Source organism: Phacochoerus africanus, chromosome X, assembly GCF_016906955.1.
Source record: "Phacochoerus africanus isolate WHEZ1 chromosome X, ROS_Pafr_v1, whole genome shotgun sequence".
Classification (NCBI taxonomy): Eukaryota; Metazoa; Chordata; class Mammalia; order Artiodactyla; family Suidae; genus Phacochoerus; species Phacochoerus africanus.
The window spans coordinates 86,405,263-86,432,168 of NC_062560.1; the positions used below are offsets into that span (position 1 = coordinate 86,405,263).

Here is a 26,906-nt window from a genome sequence, read left to right on the forward strand (position 1 = left end):
TTTTGTTTAATGTCTATCTCCTTCAGTACATGAGGGCAAGGGTTTACATCTATTTTGCTCACTGATGTCTCTCAAGTACCTCGATGTGTGGCACATAATAGATGCTCAGCAAGTAGTTGTTGAATTAATTATGGATTAGGATGTCAGGGATTTTTGTCCACCATCCTTAATCCAGTAAATGCCTGATAAATGTATTGAATGAATGAGGCCAAAACCATGTCTTTGGCTTTTTTTACATAACGATCACACTGTCAAACACATGTTAAGCACTCAATACATATTTGTGATTGATGGATGGGAAAATGAAACAGACTTGCTACTGAACATTTTATTATCGTAAGCACAATTCTCCCCTTCATAACTGAGAAGGGGTTACCAACTTTCTTGCATACACAGGAAGAAATCTTTACTACAGCAGCTAAAAATTTTCTTCTACAAGCACTGCATTTTCAAGGATGGAAATGCAACGCCGAGGGGAGGGAAACTACCAGGAGCTGGTCTGTATCATGGTAGAACAGTCTCATTATCAGATACTAAAATGAAGAAAGCTGGCTTAGTGAAGAGAAACACAGCCCTCCATCAGAAACCACTGACAAACAGCTTAGCAATGGCTATAACCTTGCCACACACAGATAGATCATCTAGATTCGCTTAAACAGCCACCATCTAAAGCCACTCTAAGCATGCTTTCCCTCCACGCTTATTACAGGAAATCAGTTTTGATTCTGCAGGCTAGAAGCATATGGTATTTTTTTGGCAACAACAAAATTTTATCAGTAACTGAAGTCCGAAGAAGTTAGGTCATCAGAGAGTGTTTCCAAGTAGGTTTGACCCTGTGCATAGAAATGTCAGGGCAACTTGGAAATGGGGAGTACAAAGAAACTACAGGGGAAATCTCCAGGGAATGTCAAAATCAGCTCTACTCTCCCTCTTCCCCAGGAGTTTGTGGAATTGTTTTCATTCAATCCTGATGTCGTGCTGAGTCATTAAAAAAAAAAAAAGTGTTCTTCGGTGCGCCACATCGCTGGAGGCCCTTTAGCCAGCCTGTTAGTCATTACTATATTCAGGGGCTCGGGGCCAGCACCATTCACACTTTCCTCTGCTCTGCAGCAGACGAACTGAGCTCCTCTCATCCTTGTGTTCCTTCTCCCCCACCTCTCAAAAACTCTTCTCCGAGGGAGGAACTGCTATATCTTGGGGATAGTATAGCTTTAAGGAAACTTCTGGCAGATGTTGATGTCCTAACATCTGGGCAGTGTTAACAGAATCCTGGAGTCCCGGACAGACCGGGAGCCACTCGTTCTAGGAATGTTAAAGTAGATGTTTTTCTGACTAATGAGAGGAGCAGAAAGGAAGGAGAAAGAGAAAGAGAAGGAGAGAGAGCACAGAAAAACCCCAACAACAGGTAAGATCTGCTGCTTTACCCCTCCACACCATGCTACTCCATTTCACAACCCCTGGGCGGTAACAAGACCCAGGACTTGGGTGAAGTGGCTTGGGAGGGGTAGTGGGGGGAGGGAGAAGTTCTTTTATGAAACTGGACTATATGCTGCTTTCCGTTTGAGCCGTGACCTGGCTGCAGACACAAGTTCTCCCTACATTCCCAGCCCGGAGCAGAGGGATGGCCGACTCCGGTGGTGAGACAACTTTTCAGTCTGAGATTGGGGACAAGGTGGGCAGGGAAGGGGTCACTGACTCAGAACTCTGGATCTGCAAAGGAAAGCCTCCCTCGATCCCAAATCAAGGAACTGGATGGGAACTGCATGTAGGAGAGGATTCAATGACTAGTGCCTCTAGCAGTTCATTTTCCTGAATCTCTATTTCATATCCTGTCTCATCCTTTCATTCTCTCTTTCTGCTTTTATCTCTTGCTTTCAGCTCTGGCATATTTTTTCCTTTCATTCTTTTTTTTTAAATTTTCTTTTCTTTTTGCTGAGCTTCCTTCCTGCATCTTTCCTTCCATGCTGCTTCCTTGCCACTCTCTAGACAAATCTGAAGCCAGGTAGCAATGAATCGGAAGATGAATTTTTGCCATTTTTGGACTTCTCACGTCCCTTAGGGATGCTAGCCAGAATCTGCCATCTTTTTGTTCCTCCGTTCCTGGGACTGACTCCTCCCCTGAGCATGGCATTTCATTGAAAGCCTGTGGGTGAATGGGTGCTTGCTGAGAAGTAGCCAGTTTATACCAATGGACAGCAAGTTTTAATACTGTCATTTACAAAGTATTTGCCTAATGGGAACCACAAAACTCTCATCCCATTAGAGTGAGGATAGGACTGGAAGTAAGAGGGCAGCTGGAGCTTGCTTACCCTCTCCTCACGTACCTCAGTAGGCTCTTTCCAACCTCACTGACTTCCTGCTGGCTCAGCGGGGTAAAACCAGAAGGTTAGGCTGGACTCGAAAGCCAGAAGCCACTACCAAACCACTAAGCCTCAAAACCCAAAGCTAAGAACAGAGCCAGGGTGTAGTTACTGCCTGAGAGACCAGAGAAAGGAGACATCCAGTCGTGTTCAAGACAGAGTTGGTAATGATATCTAATATATATGGATCACTTCCCTATGTGCCAGACAATAATCTATTCTATAGGGTTGATACTATTATTATTCCCATTTTATAGATGAGGATACTGAGGCTCAGAGAAGACCCCATAGTAATAGGGACAGAATTGGATACACATCCTGATCTGTGGGACTTCAGAGTTCCAGCTCTTAGTCCATATACACTAACACTTTCCCAGATTAGTGATTAGGAAGTACTAGCTAGACTTCCTAACTAGTAAGTCTAGGTTAAACTTACTAGTCTAAGATTTAGATTGCATGATTCCCTCTTGGTTCTATATGACTTTATGTTGGCCCTTTCTCGGTATTTCAGTGTCCCTCTCTGTAACTTAGGCCATGGGAACATTGGCGTCAGGTATCACCAAGGCCAATTGAGAATGGGTTGTTTTAGGTCCTCCTCCTCCTGGGAGGAAAAGAGACCATAAATAAGAAATAGGGTCTTGTTATCCTATAGAGTGGAAGATCCTTACAAGGGGGGACCATGTAACAGGCATTCATTAATGTCGGAATCTCTCTTCTTCCTCGCAGATCCTGCATTTCTGCTCCCTCTCACTTTTGGAAGTTCATTGACAGCTGATTTCTGGAAGTCATTTTTCTTTGCCCGGGTACTTCTGGCCACATCCCTCTATTCCTCTCACCCTACCTCCACCACCGCCCCAACTTCCCCACTTTTCAAGGATGGCCCTTCAACTAACTCAAAGAGGAGCTCTCTCTCTGCTGCTCTTCCTCACTCCAGCCGTGACGCCAACGTGGTATGCAGGTAAGTTCTAGGAGCTGTTGTTCACTATTTCCAGGAAGAGCAGGGCCTAGACCAAGTCTTGGAGAAGCGAGGAGTTAGACTGCAGTAGGAGGCACTTCAATGAGATACAGAGAACTATGCTCAACAACAAAGGTGGTTAAACGGGCTAAGCCAAAGCAGGCTTTTGAGGCACACTAATAAGAAATATTTGAAAACAGACTGCACCAGCATAAAAATGAGGTCAGTCAGTGTATCCTTGTAGCTTATTTGTACAACAAAGGGAATATAGCAAATATTTTATAACAACTATAAATTGTGAATCACTGTATTGTACACTGTAATTTATATAACATTATACATCAACTATACTTCAATAAAAAATAAACTTTAAAAATGAGGTTGGTTATCGTGGCTTTTGAGGCCATTATCTTACCTGCTTCTGCACTTAGGTTTCTCTCTCTCTCTCTCTCTCTCTCTCTCTCTCTCCATCTCCCTCTCTCTTTTCCCTCACAGACTTATTTATAGGGTGAGATTTATATAGCCCCTTCCTGCTAAAGATTGTTAATGACAATTCAGATCACATTCTCTTAAACAGGAATTCTTCAGTTTCTTCTGACTTGCTTCTTACTTCAGAAGGGATGGAGATTTCTTGATCCATGAATGTTTCATCCTTTGCCCCTGGAGACATAGGGAGCTCAAGAGAACAGACTCAGCAAGGAGAGGGGAAAGAGGAGGGGAGGAATGAAGGAACGGTAATGAAGTGGCAGACAGAGGTTCTCGATGGGCCCCAGCTGGCATTCCAAGTGCTAAGAATATTCTGTGGGCTGCAGTGTCTGACTTCATGGGGGCTGAGGGGAGTAGGGGAAGGAGACAGGCCCAACTAATGGAGTTAGAAAAACATCCAGAGATGAGTAAATAACAAATCGCTTCCATCACAGCTGCAGTCCTTGTAGCTAAAATTTTCCACATGCTCTTAGCTCCTGGTGGAGGCCTCTGGCAGTAGCTCTGTTTGGAACAGCTGCATTAAGCTTTCAAACAAATATGCGAACTTCTTCCCCTCTTTGGCTTAACCTGGCTTTGTAGGGGGTGAAGCACAAGGGCTGACATTGAGATGGAGAAATTCAAGTCTAGCCCTTGGCAGAGTACACACTCTTTGGGGTTAGAGGAGCCCCAAATCCCCAGGAGATAATATGTGCAGCCATCCTCCCTAGCCTCCGCCTAGCTTCAGTTCAAGTACATGAGACCCAAATCCAGCCAAAGTCCACAAGACTATGGAGTGGAGGTTAGATGGTTCAAGCGAGATTTTGAACACCTGTAAGAAACGTCATAGCATGCAAGGGACTTTACCTTCCCCAGGGGGCAAGCCTGAGCTATTGGAGTCTTGAGGACAGTGCAGTTTGAAAAAAAAAAGCAACTTAGATTCACTCGAAGCTCTCAAAGGGTTTGCAATGGTGGCCACTGCCCATTTTCCACAAGAATCACCATGCTCGCCACTCCTTCTCAGGGGTCCAGGCTGGGGAATTCTCTGACAGGCCTGCAGACACACTCGTTCTGCCCTCTTCTGTTCTTAGGAGGCTATGTGATGAGAAAAAAATTGTAATTTCCCAGTACTCCTCCCCACATCACTAGCTCATCTGTTCATTTCTTCATTCAGTAGCTATTTTGTCATCACTCCCTACGTATCCAGCACTGTTTTCTTCATGGCTAGAGCCTTGTCCTCCAGGGAATAGTACAAGAAAGCAGCCAAATGTGGATTCGGGGCTAATCAGAAAAAAAGGACCCAGGGAGTTCCCGTCGTGGCTCAGCAGAAACGAATCTGACTAGTATCTGAGAGGATGCAGGTTCTATCCCTGGCCTCACTCAGTGGGTAAAGGATCTGGCATTGCTGTGAGCTGTGGTGTAGGTCACAGACACAGATCGGATCTGGTGTTGCTGGGACTGCGGTGTAGGCCAGAGGCTACAGCTCTAATTCCATCCCCTAGCCTGAGAACCTGCATATGCCACAGGTGCGGCCCTAAAGAGAAAGGACCCAGGAATAATCAGCTGGGGGTGGGAAGGGTTAAGAATATAAATCATGCCAACAGTGGGTTAAAAGTGTGCATTGGCATATCTGTGCCTTTCAGGAAGTCAGACAGTATTTCTTACAATCTAAGCATTAGTGTGGATCTTAAAATAGTCGTCAAGTATCAGTTACATTTCCAACCACACCTTTGTGAAGGGTAGTGCTTAGAGGGTCTGACTGTGCGATGAAGTTGGAGGAACCCAGTAACAGACCACATAGTAACCACTGATTGGCCTAAAGGAATCGTGGCCCGCTGCCCAAATTTCTCCCCACCAGGGCTGAAGAGGGACAAAAGCAGATAGAACAAGTTGAGAAAGGGGCCACCTCTGGTTTCTTAGATCTCATATCTGTATCCTAATAGTTGCAACAACAACAGCAAATACCCCAAAACTGGCAAAGAGGGAAAACAGAAAGGCTTAAACTGGTAAGGTGAATCTAACTTATTCCCATCACAAAGCAGACTTGGCACTGGACCAGCCACCTCTGTCCCCTGCTGGAGACTGTAATTATCTGACTGAGTCTCCCCCTCAGCTTTCCCACATCCCCTGTAATGCTGGAATGATGTGAAATGCTCGGTGGCCTTCGATCCCACACACGCAGAGTAAAAAAAAAAAAAAAAAAAAACTGAATTGCAAGAAAGATTTTGGATTTTTATTTCTGCTGAACATTGTCCAAAGCTCTCCCTACCACCATCTTTGATGGAGAGTCAGGGTTTGGTATCCAGGGGCTCAAACAGCCCTGGGCTGGAATGCCCCCTCTGCTCCTTAGTAGCTGGGAGACTTGGGCTGTTCCTTTAACTCCTCTGAGACTGTTTATTCATCTACATATTAGAGAGCGATGAGGACGTCTCCCTTACTGAGATGTCAGGATGATCTAATGCCACAACATATGCAATGGACTGAACACAGCATAGGTCTGAGTAAGGTTAGCAGTCGTTGTTGTTATTGTAGTTGTTGTCCAGCCCTAGCCCTCAGACACTGCTGTCTGCTCCTCTGGTAAACAGAGGCTTGCTCCCTGCTAGGCATTTCTTCACAAGCGAGCTCTGTAACAAGAGTGCGGGGACTAAATCCTTTAGAAAAACATGCACATCTGGCCTCCCGTTTCCAGGAGCTGCAAGGCTTTAAGGCTGATACTAAATTGAAAATTGAAACAGCTGACAAGAATTTGGTTTCTGGGAGCTCCCTGGTAGCCTGGTGGGTTAAGGATTTGGCGTTTTTCACTGCTGTGGCCAGGGTTCAATACCTGGCCCAGGAACTTCTGCCTGCCGTGGGTGCAGCCAAAAAAAAAAAAATTAATTAATTAATTAATAAAGTCCTTTTAAAAAAAGAATTCTGTTTCTCCCACAAAGAGACCTTTCAGGTGGGAAAGGGGCGAGAAGGGAGAGGACACCTGAGGAGAAATAGAGGAAAGCCAGGAGAAGCACTGAAGTGGAAAAATGGAGAAATAAATAAATAAATAAATAAATAAATAAAGGGAAGGAGAAAAAATGAACTCTTTCCTCTGGAATGAGGGCAAACCAACAAGGACATGATTTCATAAGGCAAACTTTCAGTTTGATTCATTCCCTTGTTCATCAAGTCCCTGGTTTCCCAACACAACCCCTCCCCCAGTCTGGGGCCTGTGGGGAATGGTGGAGCCTCATCATCTACCCTCTGCTCCACCCTTTAGTCCAAGGGGCCCCCCCACCCCCGACGTGCCTCTTCCCAGAGAGGAGGCAGGCAAGCTTGTGGTCGGAGTGTTTACACAGGCCAAAGGGCTTCGGCACTAAAACCCAGCCCTGTCCTGGTAGCACACCCCTCTCCTGGAAATGAGGAATTGTCTTCTGACTCCAGCAGGACTAGCTGCTCTATTCCCGTGCGTGCTTTAAGGCTCCAGGAGGCTGGAAAGAGAGCTTCCGGAAACTTCCCTCCGGAAAGAACCAAGTTGTATTCCAATTAGTTCAGATTCATGACCCATTTCCTGCCGTCTGGTGGAACACACTGTTTAGTCTCCCAGACAGCCGCAGACCGGCCTCCACCAGGACGGTGCCACTAAACGGGATGGGGGTGGATTCAGAATGTTCTCTAGCTCAACAGCTCCCTACTAAAGCTGCTGCCCATTGGAGGAACTGGATATTTCCCCAAAGGACTCTGCCTTCTTTTTTGCTTCAAACCAGAACAAACTGCCCAAGATGTGAAACTCTTTTCATGCCCTCTCACATTTTGAGCCCTCCCTCTTGCAAAACCTTGGCGAGCCTGGTTTTGCAGTGGCAACCAGGTGGCAAAAGGCTGGTGTCCTTCAGGCTGGTGGGAGCTTTAGTAATTATTTCCCTTTGAGGACTGTGAGAAGGCCTGTCACTAACAGAAAGACTTCTTGCCCTCAGGCTGTCTTTCCCTCTTATCTTGGACAATGGTCCATCCTTAGAAGTTGGTCAGCAGTGTCTCACTAAGACTCATGTGCTGCATCAAGTAAATCGGTAAATGGGTCATGATACATTGGCAGGACTGATGGGTGATTTTAAAAAGTTTGGGGATTTTTTTTTTTTTTTTTGCTTTTTAGGGCTGCACCTGTGGCATATGAAGGTTCCCAGGCTAGGGGTCAAATCAGAGCTGCAGCTGCCAGCCTACACCACAGCCACAGCAACTCGGGATCCCAGCCATGTCTGCAACCTACACCACAGCTCACAGCAACACCAGATCCCTGACCCACTGAGTGGGGCCAGGGATCAAACCCACATTCTCATGGGTACTAGTGGAGTTTGTAAACCTCTGAGCCACAACTGGAACTCCCTGGAACCGTTTTTTTCTTTTGAATGGAGGCTTCTAGTGCTACCAGTAAACTGTCACCCCTCCCCCATCAGGAGCTCACACTCCATGCACCTGAGGTGTTGAGATTTGACAACGATAGTTCTGTTGCTTTCAGGACAGGATTTTCCCCACTAAAGAGCCAGCTGGCTCCCTACCCACGGAACGCCATGTCTTCAGAAAGGGACCAAGTTGGAAAGGCGAAAAGGTGGGGAAGGACTTCCATGGGAAACCAATGTCCTGTTAATATTGTCTTCTTCTTTCTAGGTTCAGGCTACTACCCAGATGAAAGCTACAATGAAGTATATGCTGAAGAAGTCCCCCAGGCCCCCGCCCTGGACTACCGAGGTAATCCTCACTGCTTCTCAAGCTCAGGCAAGGCCTTTTTTGGCCTAAGGCCTAGGCCCTCCTTGAAGCATCCTCACCTGGCTTGGCTCATTCGTGTCAAAGCTGAAGCCCAGAAGGGATGTTCTGTTGTGGCTCATTGGGATAAGGACCTGATGTTGTCTCTTCGAGGATGCAGGTTCAATCCCTGGCCTCGCTCAGAGGGTTAAGGATCCGGCATTGCCGTGAGCTGTGGTGTAGGTTGCAGATGCAGCTCGGATCCCGAGTTGCTGTAGCTGTGGCGTAGGATGGCAGCTGTAGCTCTGATTGAACCCCTAGCCTGAGAACTTCCATAGGCCACAGGTACAGCCATAAATAAATAAATAAATAAATAAATAAATAATAAAAATTTTAAAAGCTGAAGCTCAGGAAATCAGGGGTGTGGTTTCCAGTCATGAACATGGTTACTACTTGCTGTGTGATCTCACCTCTCTAGCAGTAAGATTGTCATTAAGTATTGCCTGAGTACCTACTGAATGCCTAATCCTGTGTAAGGTAAGCCTTGGGCGATACAAAATCTAAGACAGGGTTTTTTTCTGCCTCAAGAAGCTTACATTCAGCTGGAGGATGTGGGTGAAGGGGCAATCAAATTAGCAAGGAAATGTGAAACCCTGTGGTAGCAGTAAATCCAGTAGGAGTTAAGAAAAAGAAGTGCAGTTCCCATCGTGGTTCAGTGGTTAACAAACCCGACTGGTATCCATGAGGATATGGGTTCGATCTCTGGCCTCCCTCAGTGGGTTAAGAATCCAGCGTTGCCATGAGCTGTGGTATAGGCCGTAGACACAGCTTGGATCTGGTGTGGCTGTGGCTGTGGCTGTGGCTGGCAACTGCAGCTCCGATTCGACCCCTAGCCTGGGAACCTCCATATGCCGCGGGAGCGGCCCAAGAAATAGCAACAACAACAACAAAAAAAAGACAAAAAAAAAAAAAAGAAAAGCGGTTTGCACCCTATAGGCAGCGGGAAGTAGAATGATGGAGGCTTGCTAGTCATTAGCGTAGATGGCTGAGCTGTCTGAGGGAGCAGGAGAAGAGTACCAACAAGGAAAAAGGCGATCGTCAGAGGCCAGTTGTGTAGGAGGAGATCGGGGTAGCATCTGTCACATTACAGAAGCCCTGGGAGAAGAGAATTTTAAGGAAGGGGAAGGGATAAAAGATCTACTGTGTCAAATATTGGAAAGAAACAAATGGAAGGTGTTGCAAACAGTATATTTGGCAACAAGAAGGTAAATGGTGACTTTTGAGAAAACAGTTTCAACAGAGAATTGATCAGAGTTTGGGGTCCCTCTATGCTTCTCTCTAGCTACCTTCTACCTATCTTCTCACTGCCAAATGGTCCACACACTGCCTATCAGTCCCAGCATCTGCCAACTCCCAAATTCCTCTCCATCCCAGCATCTGCCAACTCCCAAACTCATTATATACTGCCTGTTTGGTTCATTTTTCCTTACCATCAACAAAACAGTTACCTCTTTAACAGAAGGAGCCATGTCTGACACCCCATAAAGCTATGTCAAAAGTAGATGGCTCAAGAAATGTTTACTAACCTAAATGTCCATTGACAGAGGAGTGGATAAAGAAGATGTAGTACATATACAAACGGAATATTATTCAGCCATTAAAAGGAAAGAAATAACGGCATTTGTAGCAATGTGGATGGACCTAGAAATTATCATGCTAAGTGAAGTCAGTCAGACAGTGAGACACCAACATCATATGCTATCACTGACACGTGGAATCTAAAAAAAAAGGACATGATGAACTTTGCTGAACAGATACTGACTCACAAACTTTGAAAAACGTATGTTTTCTAAATGAGACAAGTTGGGGGGGGAATGCACTGGGGATTTAGGATGGAAATGCTATAAAATTGGGTTGTGATGATCGTTGTACAACTATAAATGTAATAAAATTCATTGAGTAATTTTAAAAAAGAAATGCTTACTGGCTGGTGGGCATTCTGGGAGCAGAAGCCAGATTGTAGGAGACTGTAAATGGGAAAAGTAGAATGGAAAAAGAGCAGCTCCAAAAGGTATTTTCAAGGGGTCCAGAAGCCATGTGATTAATATTAACCTTCCTCATTGGTTTATTTTTAAATGTTTATAAAACCATTTAGAAAAACGTAAGTCACATGGTGGCCTTTGGCCTTGAGGTCAGGTATTTCATGGCTCATTTGGGACTTAAGTCTCAGAGCGTAAAACTAATTCAGTAAGGTTATCTATGTTGAGGGAGGAGGGGTGGCCAGAAAAGTACAAGCAGAGATCCCAGCATTCCTTATAAGACCTTGTGACTTCATAATCAACTCTGCAACTGCAGTGCTTAAGAGAGTTTCTGTAATTTGGGGATGGCATCTCCAGATGGCAGCAGCATGTTTTTGCTTAAAGCAACATGGGCCAGGGGCTCAAATCCAGAAACTGATCCAGGGAATATTACTCCCATTCTCAGAGCTATATATATTTACACATTCATTTTCATTTGATCCTCAAAACAGTCCCGTGAAACTGGTTTTATTATCCCCATTTTACAGATCAGTAAACTAAGCTCAGGTAAGTTCAATTTGGAGAGTCACAGAGCTAAAGAGTGACAGAGCAGGAATTTAAACCCAGGTCTGTCTGACTTTAAAGCCATGGTCATTCCATCTCTTTCAGTAAAAATGTAACTCATTGGGGTTTTTTTAAGTTTTTTTTTTTTTTTTTTAAAAAGAGTTAACCAGTAAAAACCAGATCATTATTTTAGAGCAAAATGTCCATGTACTTTGGTGCCATTTTCACTAAGCTTGCACTTTCCTTCATCTCCTTAAACTGACTCCTAGTTTGGAGTCAGAAACCCTTCTCTGGGGTATGTCTCAGTCCTCTGAGCCACCACTTGCCCCTCCCCCCACCCCAGATTGCCAGAGCTCTTGAGCAAGCTGGTAATTCTGAGTTATCTGAAGATAATCACAAAGAAGGTGCTTTCAACCCTGTTGTCAGCACATTGTTTCCTATACAATCTCTAGAAGGAGATAGGTGGAGAGCAGAGACCACAGGCCTAAATTCATTTTTTTTTTTTTATCTTTTTAGGGCCATACACCTGCAGCATATGGAGGTTCCCAGGCTAGGGGTTGAATTGGTGCTACAGCTGCCGGCCTACGCCACAGCCACAGCCACAGCCACACCAATGCAGGATACAAGCCACGACTGTGACCTACACCACAGCTCACAGTAACGCTGGATCCCTAACCCACCCAGGGATGGAACCCACAACCTCATGGTTCCTAGTCAGATTCGTTTCCACTGCGCCACAATGCAAACTCCATGCAAGCCTAAATTCAAACCCCAGCTCCTCCACTTTCCAGCAATTTTGACCCCGGACAAATACAAATTATGTGCCAGTCACTATGCTTTGTATTTTATAAATGTTATTTAATTTCAGTAAATGTCATGCTTGCTATGGAGAGATGGGGAAGACCCCTAAAACACATTAAGTTTATTTTTAAAAGCATTGATGGGAACAGTGGACATAATATGCTACTCTGTGTAATAAAGCAGAAGGGAAAGTGAGATTTGCTTTATGTGTGTAAAGAAAATATTCACAGTGGTTCTGATGAGGCAGGACTAAGTGGGGGTAGGCATGGGAGCTGGCTGGGAAGGAAAATTATACTGTATAACTTTTTTTTTTTTTTTGCTTTTTAGGGCCACCCACACAGCACATGGAGGTTCCCAAGCTAGGGCTCGAATGGGAGCTGCAGCTTCTGGCCAACACCACAGCCACAGCAATGCTAGATCCAAGCTGTATCTGTGACCTACACCCCAGCTCACAGCAATGCCGGATCCTTAACCCACTGAGCGAGGCCAGGGATTGAACCCGTGTCCTCCTGGATACTGGTCAGGTTCATTACTGCTGAGCCACAATGGGAACTCCCTGTATAACTTTTTATATTTGGGTTTTGAACCATGTGGCTGTATTACCTATACAAAAATGTTAATGTATACTTCAAAATAGTAGCCTAACATGCTGCAATAACAGATATTGTGGTTAGAAAAAAATGGGTTTGAGATGCAGACCAAGCTTGGGTTCAAATCCCAGATCTGCCCCTTATTTGCTGAGGGATCCTGGGCAAGTTACTTCCTCATCTGCAAAATAAGGGATAAACACTTATATACCTTACGGGGCTGTTGGGGGAACTATATGCGATGCTGGATGGGCAAATGAGAATATAAAGCATGAAGTCTAGCACACCATAGCTACCCCATAATGACTAACACATTTCTTATCATGTTCTCGGTTTCAATTTCCTATCAACATTCTTTGGGTACATTGGTTCAACCAGTTATGAATCTCCCTAACTGTACTATCACCTCTCCTATATTTCTTCATCTCATCCACATCCATGGCATGACAGGCATTGTCACATGCCTCATTTACTTCCATGGACTGCACCCACCATGTTCCATGCTCTACCAGTCCGGTGAACATACCTCAAAAGGAAATGAGGTCAGCCTGGAATTACTTGTTCTCGAGGTCACTTGGAGATCATCACTTCTCTATCTAACTGCTCGTAAGCCTGTGTTTAACTGTTCTAGAACACTTTGCTATCAGTGCTGTCAGTCTCACGAGGCTGTAATTCCCAGAGGCTGCCTTCTTCCTTCTGGGGATCTAATGTACAGCATGGTGACTACAGTTAATAGTTCTATGTTGCATACTTGAAATTTACGAGGAAAGCACATCTCAAATGTCCTCACTACCCCCAAAACGGTAACTATGTGAGATGAGGGATGTGTTAATGAACTTGGTTGCAACCATTTCACAATGTATTCGTATATTAAAACATCACGTTGTTCACCTTAAATATATACAATTTTATTTGTTGATTATACCTCAATAAATCTGGGAAAAAAAGAAAATTGGGATAGTGTTTTTGCTCTTTCCAGCCTTCCAACATGTTTTGTTTTGTTTTTTTTCCCCTTTGGTAAACTTCCATGCCTGTAGTTAAGTCTATTTGTTCCCCTTCCAGTTTTGTTGAGAGTAAATGCTAAGCGTTCTCATCACAAGGAAAATGTTTTTCCTCTTTCATTAATGTTGTATCTGTATGAGACGATGGATGCTCATTAAACTTGTGCTGTACACCTTAAATTGATAGAGTTTAATGTTTATCGTGTCATACGTTACATCCCTAGTACTTATTTATCTTATTTCTGGGAGGTTGTACCTTTGACCACCTTCATCCAATCCCCCCTCCCCTCACCCCCTGCCTCCGGTAACCACAAAATTTCAATGTTCTCTTTATGCCGGTATTCCTCCAGGCCAGCAAATTTCAACTTATTTACAAAATAGCTAGATCCTCTATTACTGTCTCAGCATTTATCCTGAGGTTTGTATTTCCCTTTACTACAGTTCCTTGTTCTATCCATTCCAATTTTATGGACATTTTCCTTGGCAGAATGTGGGTAAAAAATAGGACGGGAGTGATTGTTTGGGTCCCAGCCTTGAATGTAACATCTTGATATGTGCTGTGACCACATAATCAACAGATCTGTAATAGTCATGCTTAAGAGACTTTCTGTCATTTGGAGATGGTGTCTCCAGATGGCATCTGTGTGTCACAGCCACAGGCTCAAAACTGATGCTGGAAGCCACAAGCCTGTTGAGACTTAAAGGATAGTTTTCTCACTGTCATCTGTCTTCATTCTCCAGCTGCCCTCAAACTGAGGCTCTAGCCTTTCTTTGTTCCTTTAGCTCCTGAAGAGGTTTTTTTCAAAGGCCCCCCCCCCCCGCTTTTGTTGTCTTAAATTATTTGGGAACTAAATGAGCTCCTATGGGGCTTTAGCCTTCCTGACCCCAGGCTATGAAATCTATTTCATCCTGTGTATGCATCCTTGAGCAGGTGGCCCTCTGCTTGTTTAAAGTGTTTTTATTTATTTTTATTTATTTATTTTCTGACCACAGCATGCAGCAGTTTGATGTGGGATCTCAGTGCCTAAACCAGGGATTGAGCCTGGGGCAACAGTGCTGAAGAGCCAAGTCTTAACAACTAGGCCACCAGGGAACTCCATGACCTCTGCTGGTTTATTTGTACCCCTTTAAAGTCTTAACCCATGCAGACGCGGCTCGGATCCCACGTTGCTGTGGCTCTGGCGGAGGCTGGTGGCTACAGCTCCGATTAGACCCCTAGCCTGGGAACCTCCATATGCCGCTGGAGTGGCCCAAGAAATAGCAAAAAGACAAAAAAAATAAAATAAAAATAAATAAAATCTTAACCCACTGAAGAGTTGTTTATTTTGTGTAGCCTATGAGGCATCTTTATGAGGCCTTTATAATTTAATGGCTCTGTTACCTTTTGTGCTTGATACTGAAGTGGGATCAGACTTTCCTTCCTAAGGAGCCTTTGATAATTGCATTCCCTTTCTCTCTCTAGCTTACATCTTTGTGTTATTTTTTAAATTATTGTAAATGCATGCACTATAAAGTTCACTCTTCTTGGCATACAATTCTATGAGTTTTGACATACATGTAGAATCAGGTCACTAGCACCACAGTGCCAAAATAGTTCCATCACCTCAAAAATTGCCCCTTTGACGTTATCCCTGCCTAGAATCCCTGATCTTTGGCAATCACTGATCTCTATCTCAATATTTTTTGGCCATGCCCAGGGCATATGGAAGTTCCCGGGCCAGGGATGGAACCCACGCCACAACAGTGACTCAAGCCACAGCAGTGATAACGCTGGATTCTTAACCCACTGAGCCACCAGGGAGCTCCCTATCCCAATGTTTTTTGCCTTATCCAGAATGTCACATACATGGAATCTGCAGCCTTTTGAGTCTGACTTCTTTCATTTTACAAACCACAATGGAGATTTGGGCAAGTTGTTGCATGTATCAGCATTGCCTTCTTTTGTATGGATAAACCACAGTTCGTTTAACTGTTCACCCACAGTAGGACATTTTAGTTGTTTCTGGTATTTGGCAATTATGAATAGAGATACTTTAAACATTTGTGTACAGGGTTTTGTATAAACACGGGTTTTTGTTTCACTTGAGTAAATATGTAAAGTGAGACTGCTGAGTCACCTGGCAATTGTATATTTACCTTTATAAGAAACGACCAAATAATTTCCCAAGGTAGCTGCATCATTCTGTATTTCCCCAGCAATGAAAGAGAGTTCCAGTTTCTCTCCATCCTCATTAACACTTAGTATTGCCGGTTTTTGGCCATGCTCATGGCATGTGGAAGTTCCCAGGCCAGGGATTGAACCTGAGCCACAGCAGTGACAGAGCTGGATCCTTAACCCCCTGTGCCACCAGGGAACTCTCTTGCCAGTTATTTTTTAAGTTTAGTCATCCCCATGGGTGTATAATGGTATCTTTTTGTAGGGTTGTTTTTTTTTATTTTTTATTTTTTTTATCTTTTCTAGGACCACACTTGTGGCATATGGAGTTTCCTAGGCTAGGGTCAAATCGGAGCTACAGCTGCTGGCCTGCACCAGAGCCACAGCCACACCAAATCCGAGCCGCGTCTGCGACCCACACCACAGTTCACGGCAACATCGGATCCTTAACCCACTGAGTGAGGCCAGGGATCAAACCTGCAACCTCATGGTTCCTAGTCGAATTCGTTAACCACTGAGCCACAACGGGAACTCCTCTTTTTGTAGTTTTAATTTTCATTTCTCTAATAGCTAATGATGCTGAACATCTCTTCATGTGCTTATTTGCCATCACCTCTTCAGTGACATGTCTGTTCATATATTTTGCTCATGTTCTAACTGGATTGTTTTACCTTTTGACTGTAGAGTTTTCCCAGTTCTTTATATATTCTAGATACTAATCCTTTGGCTGATATGTGGTTTGCAAATATTTTCCCCCAGTTTGTGATTTGTCTTTCATCTATTAACAGTGCTTTCTACAGAAGAAAAGTTTTTAGTTTTAACAAGTTTCAATTTCTTTCTTTCTTCCTTCTTTCTTCCTTCCTTCCTTCCTTTCTTTTTTTTCTAGGGCCGCCCCTGCGGCATATGGAGGTTCCCAGGCTAGGGGTCTAATCGGAGCTGTGGCCACAGTCCTACGCCACAGCCACAGCAACGCCAGATCTGAGCTGCGTCTTCGACCTACACCACAGCTCACGGCAATGCCGGACCCTTAACTCACTGAGTGAGGCCGGGGACCATATCTACAACCTCATGGTTCCTAGTCAGATTCGTTTCTGCTGTGCCACGATGGGAACTCCACAAGGTTCAATTTCTTGATTCTTTTCTTTTGTGAATTATGCTTTTGTTATCATGTCTAAGACCTCTTTGCCTAAGCCCTAAATCCTAGAGATTTAAAAGTTTTATAATTGGATTTTTTTCACTCAAGTCCATGATCCATTTTGAGTTAATTTTTAAGATATAAAACTCTTAGGTCGAAGATCTTTGCTTTGCTTTTCCTTTTTATTTACTTATTTATTTTTTTGCCTAAGGAAGTTCAATTGCTCCAGCATCATTTGTTCAAAAGGCTATCTTCCGTCCCCTGAATTGCTTTTGCACCTTTGTCAAAAATCATTTCAGCTTATTTGTGTGAGTCTGTTTCTGGGTTCTTTATTCTGTTCCATTGATCTATGTGTCTGTCCTTTCACCAATACCATGCTGTCTTGATTACTGTACTTCTAGCTTAATTTTCTTCTATTGCTACAGTCCCCCGATGGTGTTATACATTAAATATCCAGGATGGAGAAGCCACATGCTACTCACCGAGAGGAGGAAATTATCACAGCAGCCTGGGCACTCGTTGTGAGCTCTCCTGCGATCGGGGCTTTCGGCTGATTGGACGGAGGTCGGTGCAATGCCTGCCAAGCCGCCGTTGGTCTGGAACTGCCTACTGCAGGCGTAAGTGGTGTGTGTGCATATGCTGACATGTGCATGTGAGAGAGGTTAGATGACCAGCCAGCATGCCACCCAGGATATATGCCTGGAGGTGTTACTATGCCCTCTGTCAAGTGCAAATTGAAAATTATCCACGGGCTCCCAATAGGGCTTTTCTCCATCCTAACATTCTGGCTCATTTTCTCTCCTTGTGGTTATTGCTTAAGCAACATGGGTATTTAAGTAGCAACCAGCCCTCCTGGCTCAGGGGACCAGGGAGTGCCCAGAAGGCTTACCCCTAGAGTCTGCAGTTAAGGATTTGGCATTCTCACTGCTGTGGCTTGGTTCGAGCCCTGGCCTGGGAACTTCTGTATGCCAAGGGCCCGGCCAAAAAAAATAATAATAAAATAAAAAATAAGAAGGCAATTAGGGTGCTCGCTTTGGCAGCACATATACTAAAATTGGAACAATACAGAGAAGATTAGCATGGCCCCTGCGCAAGGATGACACGCAAATTCATGAAGCGTTCCATATTTTCTGTACTTTCCTTCACAAAAAAAAAAAAAAAAGAAGGCAATTAGGGAAAAGAGGCAATTAGACACAAAAATGTCAGGGCAGTTTGGTGTAGGGTTTTCTGTATTTTCTGCTGTCTCCAATTTAGTTTTCCATGTGCTACATGCCCAGGCCTCACTTTCATGTCATCCCACAGGCGACTGAGCTTGCTACTTGATTCTTTCTTAGAGATGAGATGCCACGCCTTGCCGATCATCACAAGTGGCACCTACACGTGCACAAATGGGGTGCTTCTTGACTCCCGCTGTGACTACAGCTGTTCCAGCGGCTACCACCTGGAAGGTGACCGCAGCCGAATCTGCATGGAAGACGGGCGATGGAGTGGAGGCGAACCTGTATGTGTAGGTAAATGCTCCCGGTTGTCCTGCTGCAAAGAGCCAGCCGGGCATTATGTCCATTGCAGAAGGCATTCCTGCTCACTGTGAGGGTGGCACCCTGGGTGCAGGCAATCGCTTTCCTGGGAGCTGGGCCTCCTCAGTTCTGCTGAGCATCTTGAACTGAGAGGCACCTTCTACCTACACAGTGTTGCTTCTCTGAGTTCATCCCAGGGAAGGCAGAGGGAACTCCGAGTCAGTACTTGATTTCTGATCTTGGCAGACATAGACCCCCCCAAGATCCGTTGTCCCCACTCACGTGAGAAGATGGCAGAGCCAGAGAAACTGACTGCTCGAGTGTACTGGGACCCACCCCTGGTGAAAGATTCTGCAGATGGGACCATCACGAGGTGAGTAGGGGATGCCTCCTGTGCCCGCCACCAGCTTATCCCAGGTGCTCAGGCTCTGCCCACACCGACCCACACAGGCTGAGAGTACAGTGATGACATGCCACAGGCCCCAGTTCTAGGAGTCACTTTCCTCAGTGGCTCTCTCACCCTGTCCCATGCAGGGTGACACTTCGGGGCCCTGAGCCTGGCTCTCAATTTCCTGAAGGAGAGCACGTGATTCGTTACACTGCCTACGACCGAGCCTACAACCGGGCCAGCTGCAAGTTCATTGTAAAAGTACAAGGTCAGAAAGAAGCCTTCCTTTTCTCATTGTTTATTATTCCTGCTCTTCCCTGACCCTCTAGATGCCCATCACAACCCTCTCTTCTCTGTCCCTGAAACAGACACCTCATGTATATTGGGATTGGGGAAAAAAACAAGTTCACTACACAGTTCATTCAAGAAGCCTGCATTACATGCACAGAGACATGTTCCAGAAACTCAACTCTCCATCAAGATTTCTCATTCTCCTAAATCTAGATAAAATCCACAAGGATTGGAGTTCCCGTCGTGGTGCAGTGGTTAATGAATCCAACTAGGAACCATGAGGTTGCGGGTTCGATTCCTGGCCTTGCTGGTTAAGGATCCAGTGTTGCCGTGAGCTGTGGTGTAGGTCACAGACGTGGCTTGGATCCTGCATTGCTGTGGCTCTGGCATAGGCCGGCAGCTGCAGCTCTGATTGGACCCCTATCCTGGGAACCTCCATATGCCCCGGAGTGGCCCTAGAAAAGACAAAAAGACACAAAAAAAAATCCACAAGGATAGTCTGCATCCATTTCTTTTCTTGGCCTTCTGATGATCAAAGCTAATCAGCCTTCATTCTTCAGCCTTTCTCCTCTGCTGAAATTGGTGGTATTGGCTGCCTGATTCTTGCTCTTTGTTTTGTTTTGTTTTCATCATAAAATTAATTTATGCTCATTATGGGAGCATGAATACATATGGGAAATTAAGAAATATACAAAGGGGAAAAAAAACTATTACCCTGTCATCCAGAGGCAATTGTGAATCTTTTGGTATTTTCCTTCCAGTCTTTGATTCACACATATTTAAAAAATATACAGTTGAGGTCATACTGCATATCCAGTCTTAGGTCACTTGTGTTTCATTATAACACAAGTCACTTTCTCACATCCTTTAAAGTTGCTTCAGAAATATTTTAATGACAGTATAATAATCTACTTCTAAGAATATATCATACTCTGCTTAACACTTCTCCCACTGATGGATATTTAAATCTCTTCCAGTTTATTTTTGATATTAAAAAGTCATTTGGGGAGTTCCCTGGTGCCTCAGCAGGTTAAGGATCTGGCATTGTCACTGCTGTGGTGCAGGTTCAATCCCTGGCCCAGAACCTCTGTATGCCATGGGTATGGCCAAAAAAAAAAATAATAATTTTGTAAGATGGTCCTCTTTATTCAGGGTGTCCCCAAAGTATAAATACAAAAAACAGCAATTTTTTTAAAAGATTGGTCATCTTTGATAGCAATCCTTCCACGTTTTATGAACATCTTTGTCTAATTTCAGATTTAATTCTGTAGGAAAGAAAACTTATGGCTCCATCCCTGGCCATTAAAAACACAGAGAAGTCATTCATTCTTATCATCCTGGTAATCTAGAAAACCCAGCATGGGCACCCTCTTAGCCTTTTTTTCTTTGTTTTTCTTTTTTTATTTTTTATTAAAGTATAGTTGATTTACAGTGTTGTGTCCATTTCTGCTGTATAGCATAGTAACCCAGTCATATATATATATTTTATTAAAGTATAGTTGATTTACAGTGTTGTGTCCATTTCTGCTGTATAGCATAGTAACCCAGTCATATATATATATATATATATATATATATATATATATATGCATTCTTTTTCTCATACTATCTTCTATCATGTTCTATCCCAAAAGATTGGACATAGTTCCCTGTACTGTACAGTAGGACCTCATTGCTTATCCATTCTAAATGTAATAGTTTGCATTTACCAACCCCAAACTCCCCATACATCCCACTCCCTCCCCACTGGCAAACACATCAGCTCTCCATGTCCATTTTGCAGGTAGGATCATTTGTGTCATATTTTAGAGTCTACACATAAGTGATATCATATGGTATTTGTCTTTCTCTTTCTGACTTATTTCACTTAGTATGGGCATCTCTAGTTGTGGCCATGTTGCTGCAAATGGCATTATTTGCCCTTTTTATGGCTGAGTAGTATTCCATTGTATATATATGTCACATCCTCTTAATCCAGTCATCTTTCAGTGGACACATTTAGCCTTTTTTTAAAAAAAAAAAAAGAGATGCAATAGCCCCTAATTTGAACTCCTCCCTGACAGTGAGACGCTGCCCAACTCTGAAACCACCGCAGCACGGCTATCTCACCTGCACCTCAGCAGGGGACAACTATGGTGCCACCTGTGAATACCACTGTGATGGAGGTTATGAGCGCCAAGGGACCCCCTCCCGAGTCTGCCAGTCCACCCGCCAGTGGTCAGGGTCACCACCCGTCTGTGCTCGTGAGTGAAACTAGGGTATGGGGAGAGTAGACATAGTGACCAGGGCTATTTTGGGGGATCTCCCAATGTCTATGGCACAAGGGCCAATAGCAGTGTGTATGGTGTGGGAATGGGGGTTCTGAGATGGTTAAGGGCCAGTGTTCCCCTTAGAACACTCCATCTCTAAGAAAAAAAAGTTTTAAAATCTCTAAGTGCTCTTTCAGGATTTACCCCCAAGAGAAGAGAGAAACAACCAAAAAAGTTTAACCTGAAAGCCTGGAACACCTCAGGCTGTGGTGACCCACCCTGTGATAAAACAGCAGACCATTCTCTGACCCCAGCCATGTGCTTCTACCCTAGCTATGAAGATTAATGTCAATGTCAACTCGGCTGCTGGCCTTCTGGATCAGTTCTATGAGAAACGGCGACTCCTCATCATCTCAGCCCCTGATCCCTCCAACCGATACTATAAAATGCAGATCTCTATGTTACAGGTGAGAACCAGTCCCCCAATCAGGGCTCAGCTCCTTCACACACCCCCCAACCCTGCTCCATTGCTCCCTGACCTGTTGTCAATCAAAGGCTTTTGGTGGACAGCATTTAATCAGTTGTACTGTGGACCTGTTTAGCTCATCTTAAAACTGCTACATTTTACTGAAAAGGCAGTGAGGCCACTGGAATGGTGGGTTGCAGTGGGGCCTGGTGAAGGATAAGGCAGTGTGGCAAAGCACTCTGCAGGGATTTCTAGGATGTATGATCAAATGTAAATGGGTGGGGTGGAGTTCCCATTGTGGCTCAGTGGGTTAAGAACCCAACTAGTATCCATGAGGTTGTGGGTTCGATTCCTGGTCTTACTCGGTGGGTTAAGGATCCAGCGTTGCTGTGAGCTGTGGTGTTGGTTGCAGACACAGCTCAGATCTGGCATTGTTGTGGCTGCCGTGTAGGCTGGCAGCTGCAGCTCCAATTTGACCCCTAGCTTGGGAACTTCCATATGCTGCAGGTGCAGCTGCAAAAAGGAAAAAAAAAAAAAGTATATGTGAGGGATTATGCTTCTTTCTTTTTTTTGCCTTTTTTTTTTGGTCTTTTTTTAGGGCTGCACCTGCAGCATATGGAAGTTCCCAGGCTAGGGGTTAAATTGGAGCTACAGCTGCTGGCCTACGCCACAGCCACAGCAACACTGGATCTGAGTGGTGTCTGCAACCTACACCACAGCTTACGGCAACGCCAGATCCTTAACCCACTGAGCGAGGCCAGGGATCGAACCTGCAACCTCATGGTTCCTAGTTGGATTCGTTAACCACTGTGCAATGACGGGAACTCCCAGGATCTGTGCTCTTAACCATTACTAGTGGCAGACAGAAGTGTCATAATATTTCAAAGTAAAAGGAGGGAGGTGAGTGATATTTATTTTTTTTCTCTTCGGCCACACCTGGGCATGCAGAATTTCCTGGGCCAGGGATCAAACCCACGCCACAGCTGTGACCCACGCCACAGCAGTGACAATGCCAGATCCTTAACCCACTGAGCCACAAGGGAACTCCATGTGATGATTTTTAACTTTCTACCAGATCCCTAGTTATAAAGCTACATGTGGGGGAAGGAGAAGTGAAAAGGACAGAATAGATATGACCAGTGGGACTTATAAAAAGAATAGACTAGGTTCTATCATTATTCTATCACTATGTTGTACACCTGAACCTTATAAAGTATTATAAATCAACTATACCTCAATAAAAAAATAAATAAGAATATAATAATAATAATAAATATGGAAGTTCCTCGCCTAGTGGTTAAGGACATGGCATTGTCACTGCCGTGGCTTGGGTTACTACTGTGGATTGGGTTTGATCCCTGGCCTGGGAACTCTGTATGCCCCAGGTTCAGACAAAAAAAAAATAGACTAGGTTCTTGAAGAGAATTTAAGGTTTGCTGACAAGACTCCAAGAACCAGCTCTGATGAGCCGCAAAGGGCTAGATACCCAGATAAAAGAAGAAGCTGTTTAGGGGGTTTCTAGAGGTTGAGTCTTATAAGTTACCAAGTCAATATTCAGAGGCCCATGATGAAAGCACCTTCATCAAAATAATAACCCTGATTATCTAGGCCAGAAAGGACCTCGTTCCTCCAGGGATCCAAAGTAGGAACAGCAGTAAGTACCTCAGCTTGAAGAGAAAACAAGAACAGGAACAGGAATCAGCCAGGAGGGACTGTGACTTTGAGGGCCAGATCTAGAGGAATAGCCCAGATATTAAAGAAGGGATTGGGGAGTGCCTGTTGTGGCTCAGCAAGTTAAGAATCCGACATAGTATCCATGAGGATGCTGTTTAAATCCCTGGCCTCGCTCAGTAGGTTAAGGATCTGGTGTTGCCGTGAGCTGTGCTGTAGGTCGCAGAGGTGGCTCGGATCCAGCATTGCTGTAGCTGTGGCATAGGTCACAGCTGCAGCTCCAATTCAACTCCTAGCCCAGGAACTTCATATGCCACAGGTGTGGCCATAAAAAGGAAAAAAAAGGGGGGGTGTGTGGCACCAGGCAGTGTTCACTGATGCTTTAAACCCCACCCCAGGTAACTGGCTAAAACCTTGTCCCTGCTGGATGAGGCAGGACAAAGAGCCAGAATAGAGTTATGGGGTGTCTTGCTCAGTTAGGAGGCAACAAGGGGTAAGGAAAAGAGCACTGACACTATTTTGGAGAAATTTTGGAGACTGAGAGAAGACAGTGGCCACCTAGCCTAATGGTGAGGAGCACACACTTGGACAGGCAGCTTCTGCCCTCATTTTGAATTTTGCCTGGGCATCTTATTGTCATGCAAATGTGAGCAAGTTACTTTCTCTTCTACAGAATAAGAATGATACTACCTACCTTGTTAGGGGTGTTGTGAGGATTGTTAGATTATTCTGGCAAAGCATTATGTACGTGTGTTCAGTAAACAATAGGCATTATTATCCTAGCACATTAGCTATCCATCAAGAACCTATGTAGCTTCCAGTTATAAAATAAATAAGTCCTGGGGATGTGATATATAGCATGGTGACTATAGTTATATTGTATATTTGAAAGTTGTTAAGAAAGTAGATCTTCAGAGTTCTCAGTGCAAGAAAAAAAATTGTGACTGTGTGATGATGGTTGTTAACTAGACTCATTGTGGTGATCATAATATAGACAAATATCAAATCATGAAACTGTACACCTGAAGCTAATACAATGTTATATGTCCATTAGTATCTCATTTTTTAAAAAAGAAATTATGTAGTTTAAAACCTATACAAAACTAAGCGAGAGAGATGATGTTTCTGCAATTTATCAATTACATTTCTCTTTTCTACCCCACATGGTGTAACCAGTTTCCACACTTTGTTAGCGTAAAGAAAACATTGTTAGGACAAGTGCTTTAGGAATGACAGAGGGAAGAGGTCCTAGATCCCCTGGTGTGATGGTTGGTGGGGGAAGAAACCCCTCTTTCTCCACCTTGGCTCCACATGGTCCCTGGAGAAATCGGCTAAGTAGCCTTAGGTTTGAGCCTGACAGCCTATTGCAAAAAACCTTCTATCCCCTCCTAGCAATCCACGTGTGGACTGGATCTGCGGCACGTGACCATCATCGAGCTGGTGGGGCAGCCACCTCAAGAGGTGGGACGCATCCGGGAGCAACAGCTGTCAGCCAACATCATCGAGGAGCTCAGGTCCAGGAAGGGCAGCGACCGGGAAGGGGTGGGCAGAAACCGTAGGCAGGACACTGGCCCCAGGAGGGTTGTGGGACAATCAGCAGACACTAGTCTCTTGGGGCGCTCCTTGTACTTGAACTCTTTGGGTATGTTAGGTAAGACCAGAAAGTGGCAGGGCATCAGAATCAAATGGGGGGGAGCACTTAAAATACAGATGACCACTCCAAATCACCCGAAGAATGTGCCTTTTTTTTTTTTTGTCTTTTTGCCATTTCTTGGGCCACCCCTGCGGCATATGGAGGCACCCAGGCTAGGGGTCGAATCGGAGCTGTAGCTGCTGGCCTACGCCAGAGCCACAGCAACGTGGGATCCAAGCTGCATCTGCAACCTACACCATAGCTCACAGCAACTCCGGATCTTTAACCCACTGAGCAAGGCCAGGGATCGAACCCGCAACCTCATGGTTCTTAGTCGGATTCATTAACCACTGACGGGAACTCCCAGAATGTGCCTTTTTTTTTTTTTTGGCTGCCCCATGGCATAGAGAGTTCCCTATGCCAGGGATGAGATCCAAGCCGCAGTTTCGACCTATGCCACAGCTGTGGCAAAGCTAGACCCTTAACCCACTGTGCTGGGCTGGGGATCAAACCTGCGTTCCAGTGCTCTGGAGATAAGGCTGATCTCACTGCACCACAGTGGGAACTCCCAGGACTGTGCTTTTATAAGACACCTCAGATGACTCTGAAGCAGAGCCAGAGCTGAGACGCAGACCCAAACATGACTAGATAAGCCCCAGATCCTGTTACCTTAACAGCCTTATCCCTTCTCCTCCAATCTCCAAAGGAGCAAAAGGCATCTTTAGGCACTGAAGTCTGAATCATAGCCATCTTCCTACAAGGGAAGAGAAGACTTGAGGGGACAGGTGGTAGAAGCTGACCTTTCTCATGATCTATCCATTATCACCCTTCCAATACCTCCACATATACTCAGAGCAGTAAAGCCATCACTGCTCTGTGTTCTACAAAACAACACCCGCCCCTAGAACTCAATCCCAGTAGGGCCAGATTCAGTCCACAGTAGAGGAGATGCTGGGAACCACTCAGAGGAAGGAAACTGTAGACTTGGTGATATTGATCAACCTCAGAGCTGTCATGTATGGTTGTGCGGGCTATGCCCAGCCCAACTCTAGGAAACACTAGTCATGTCATAGTGCGTGGGACTGGTGCTCCCCAGAGTTATTCTCTGCGGCCTGCATTGCTGTGTGTGATAGACCTGCTTAAGAGGGCCTGCAAGGACAGCACAGCCTGGTAATAACAAAGCTGCTCCATTGGGGCTGAGGAAAGGCCAGCTGAGCAAAGCTGGACAGGTAGGGACAGCAAGACTTGGGTCTGAGCAGAGAAAAACAAAGGGTCTTGAGATATGCAGTGGAGGGAATGGGGCCAAGGGATTGGGTGGGGGAAGGAATCAGTCCATCATTGGAGCTGTGTAAGGTCAGAGGTCAGAGCCTGGCAGGATGACACCCAGACAAGGTCTCACATCTCCCTGGGCTCCTCTCTCTAGGCAATTTCAGCACCTCACTCGCTCCTACTTCAACATGGTGTTGATTGACAAGCAGGGAATTGACCGCGAACGCTACATGGAACCTGTCACCCCCGAGGAAATCTTCACATTCATTGATGACTATCTACTGAGTGACCAGGAGCTGACCCAGCGCCGGGAGCAAAGGGACATGTGCGAGTGAACTTGAGCCGGGGCATGGTTGAGGTTCAGGGGAAAATCCCCCCCCCCCCAATCAGCCAAAACTGGGGCCTAATAAAAGGGGAAAAGGACTCTTAGGGACTCTTGAGGTGGGTAAGTTTCCTTGATCCTGGGACATTTCCAGGCACTTTTAAAGAACCATGTAATAGTTTCCCTATGCAAGTCTCTGCTTTAGGTAGCACTGGAGGAACATAAGAAGCTAGGGAGGGACTGAAGACAGGCCCTGGGAAGCAGGCTGTGGACAGAAGTTCTTGCTTTTCTAACCTGAGCCTCTGCCCTACTCTCCAAAGTCTTCCAGATAAGTAAATCCTGATTTCATTCTCTA

At 44.9% G+C, this 26,906-nt stretch overlaps 1 protein-coding gene and 1 non-coding gene across 2 annotated transcripts; both read left to right on the forward strand.

Moving 5' to 3' along the window:
• The first annotated feature begins 1,038 nt into the window (after window positions 1–1,038).
• On the forward strand, window positions 1,039–26,906 carry SRPX2 (sushi repeat containing protein X-linked 2). Its single transcript, XM_047765595.1, has 11 exons — window positions 1,039–1,405; window positions 3,087–3,318; window positions 8,410–8,490; window positions 17,171–17,362; window positions 18,080–18,256; window positions 18,509–18,635; window positions 18,797–18,918; window positions 21,005–21,184; window positions 21,524–21,657; window positions 24,720–24,841; window positions 26,384–26,906. Exons 2-11 carry the CDS (start codon window positions 3,237–3,239, stop codon window positions 26,562–26,564), a joined length of 1,398 nt encoding a protein of 465 aa, XP_047621551.1. The 5' UTR covers window positions 1,039–1,405; window positions 3,087–3,236; the 3' UTR covers window positions 26,565–26,906.
• Window positions 17,770–17,876, forward strand: LOC125119035 (U6 spliceosomal RNA). The gene has a single exon (XR_007132992.1). It is a non-coding gene; the product is annotated as a U6 spliceosomal RNA (small nuclear RNA).

Excerpts from the sequence above, each read along its gene's own strand:
- SRPX2 (XM_047765595.1), top strand. The coding sequence starts at position 3,237 with ATGGCCCTTCAACTAACTCAAAGAGGAGCTCTCTCTCTGCTGCTCTTC. Across the intron at positions 21,185-21,523 it reads GTCACCACCCGTCTGTGCTC|CTATGAAGATTAATGTCAAT; the intron begins GTGAGTGAAACT and ends CTTCTACCCTAG. Across the intron at positions 24,842-26,383 it reads AACATCATCGAGGAGCTCAG|GCAATTTCAGCACCTCACTC; the intron begins GTCCAGGAAGGG and ends TCCTCTCTCTAG.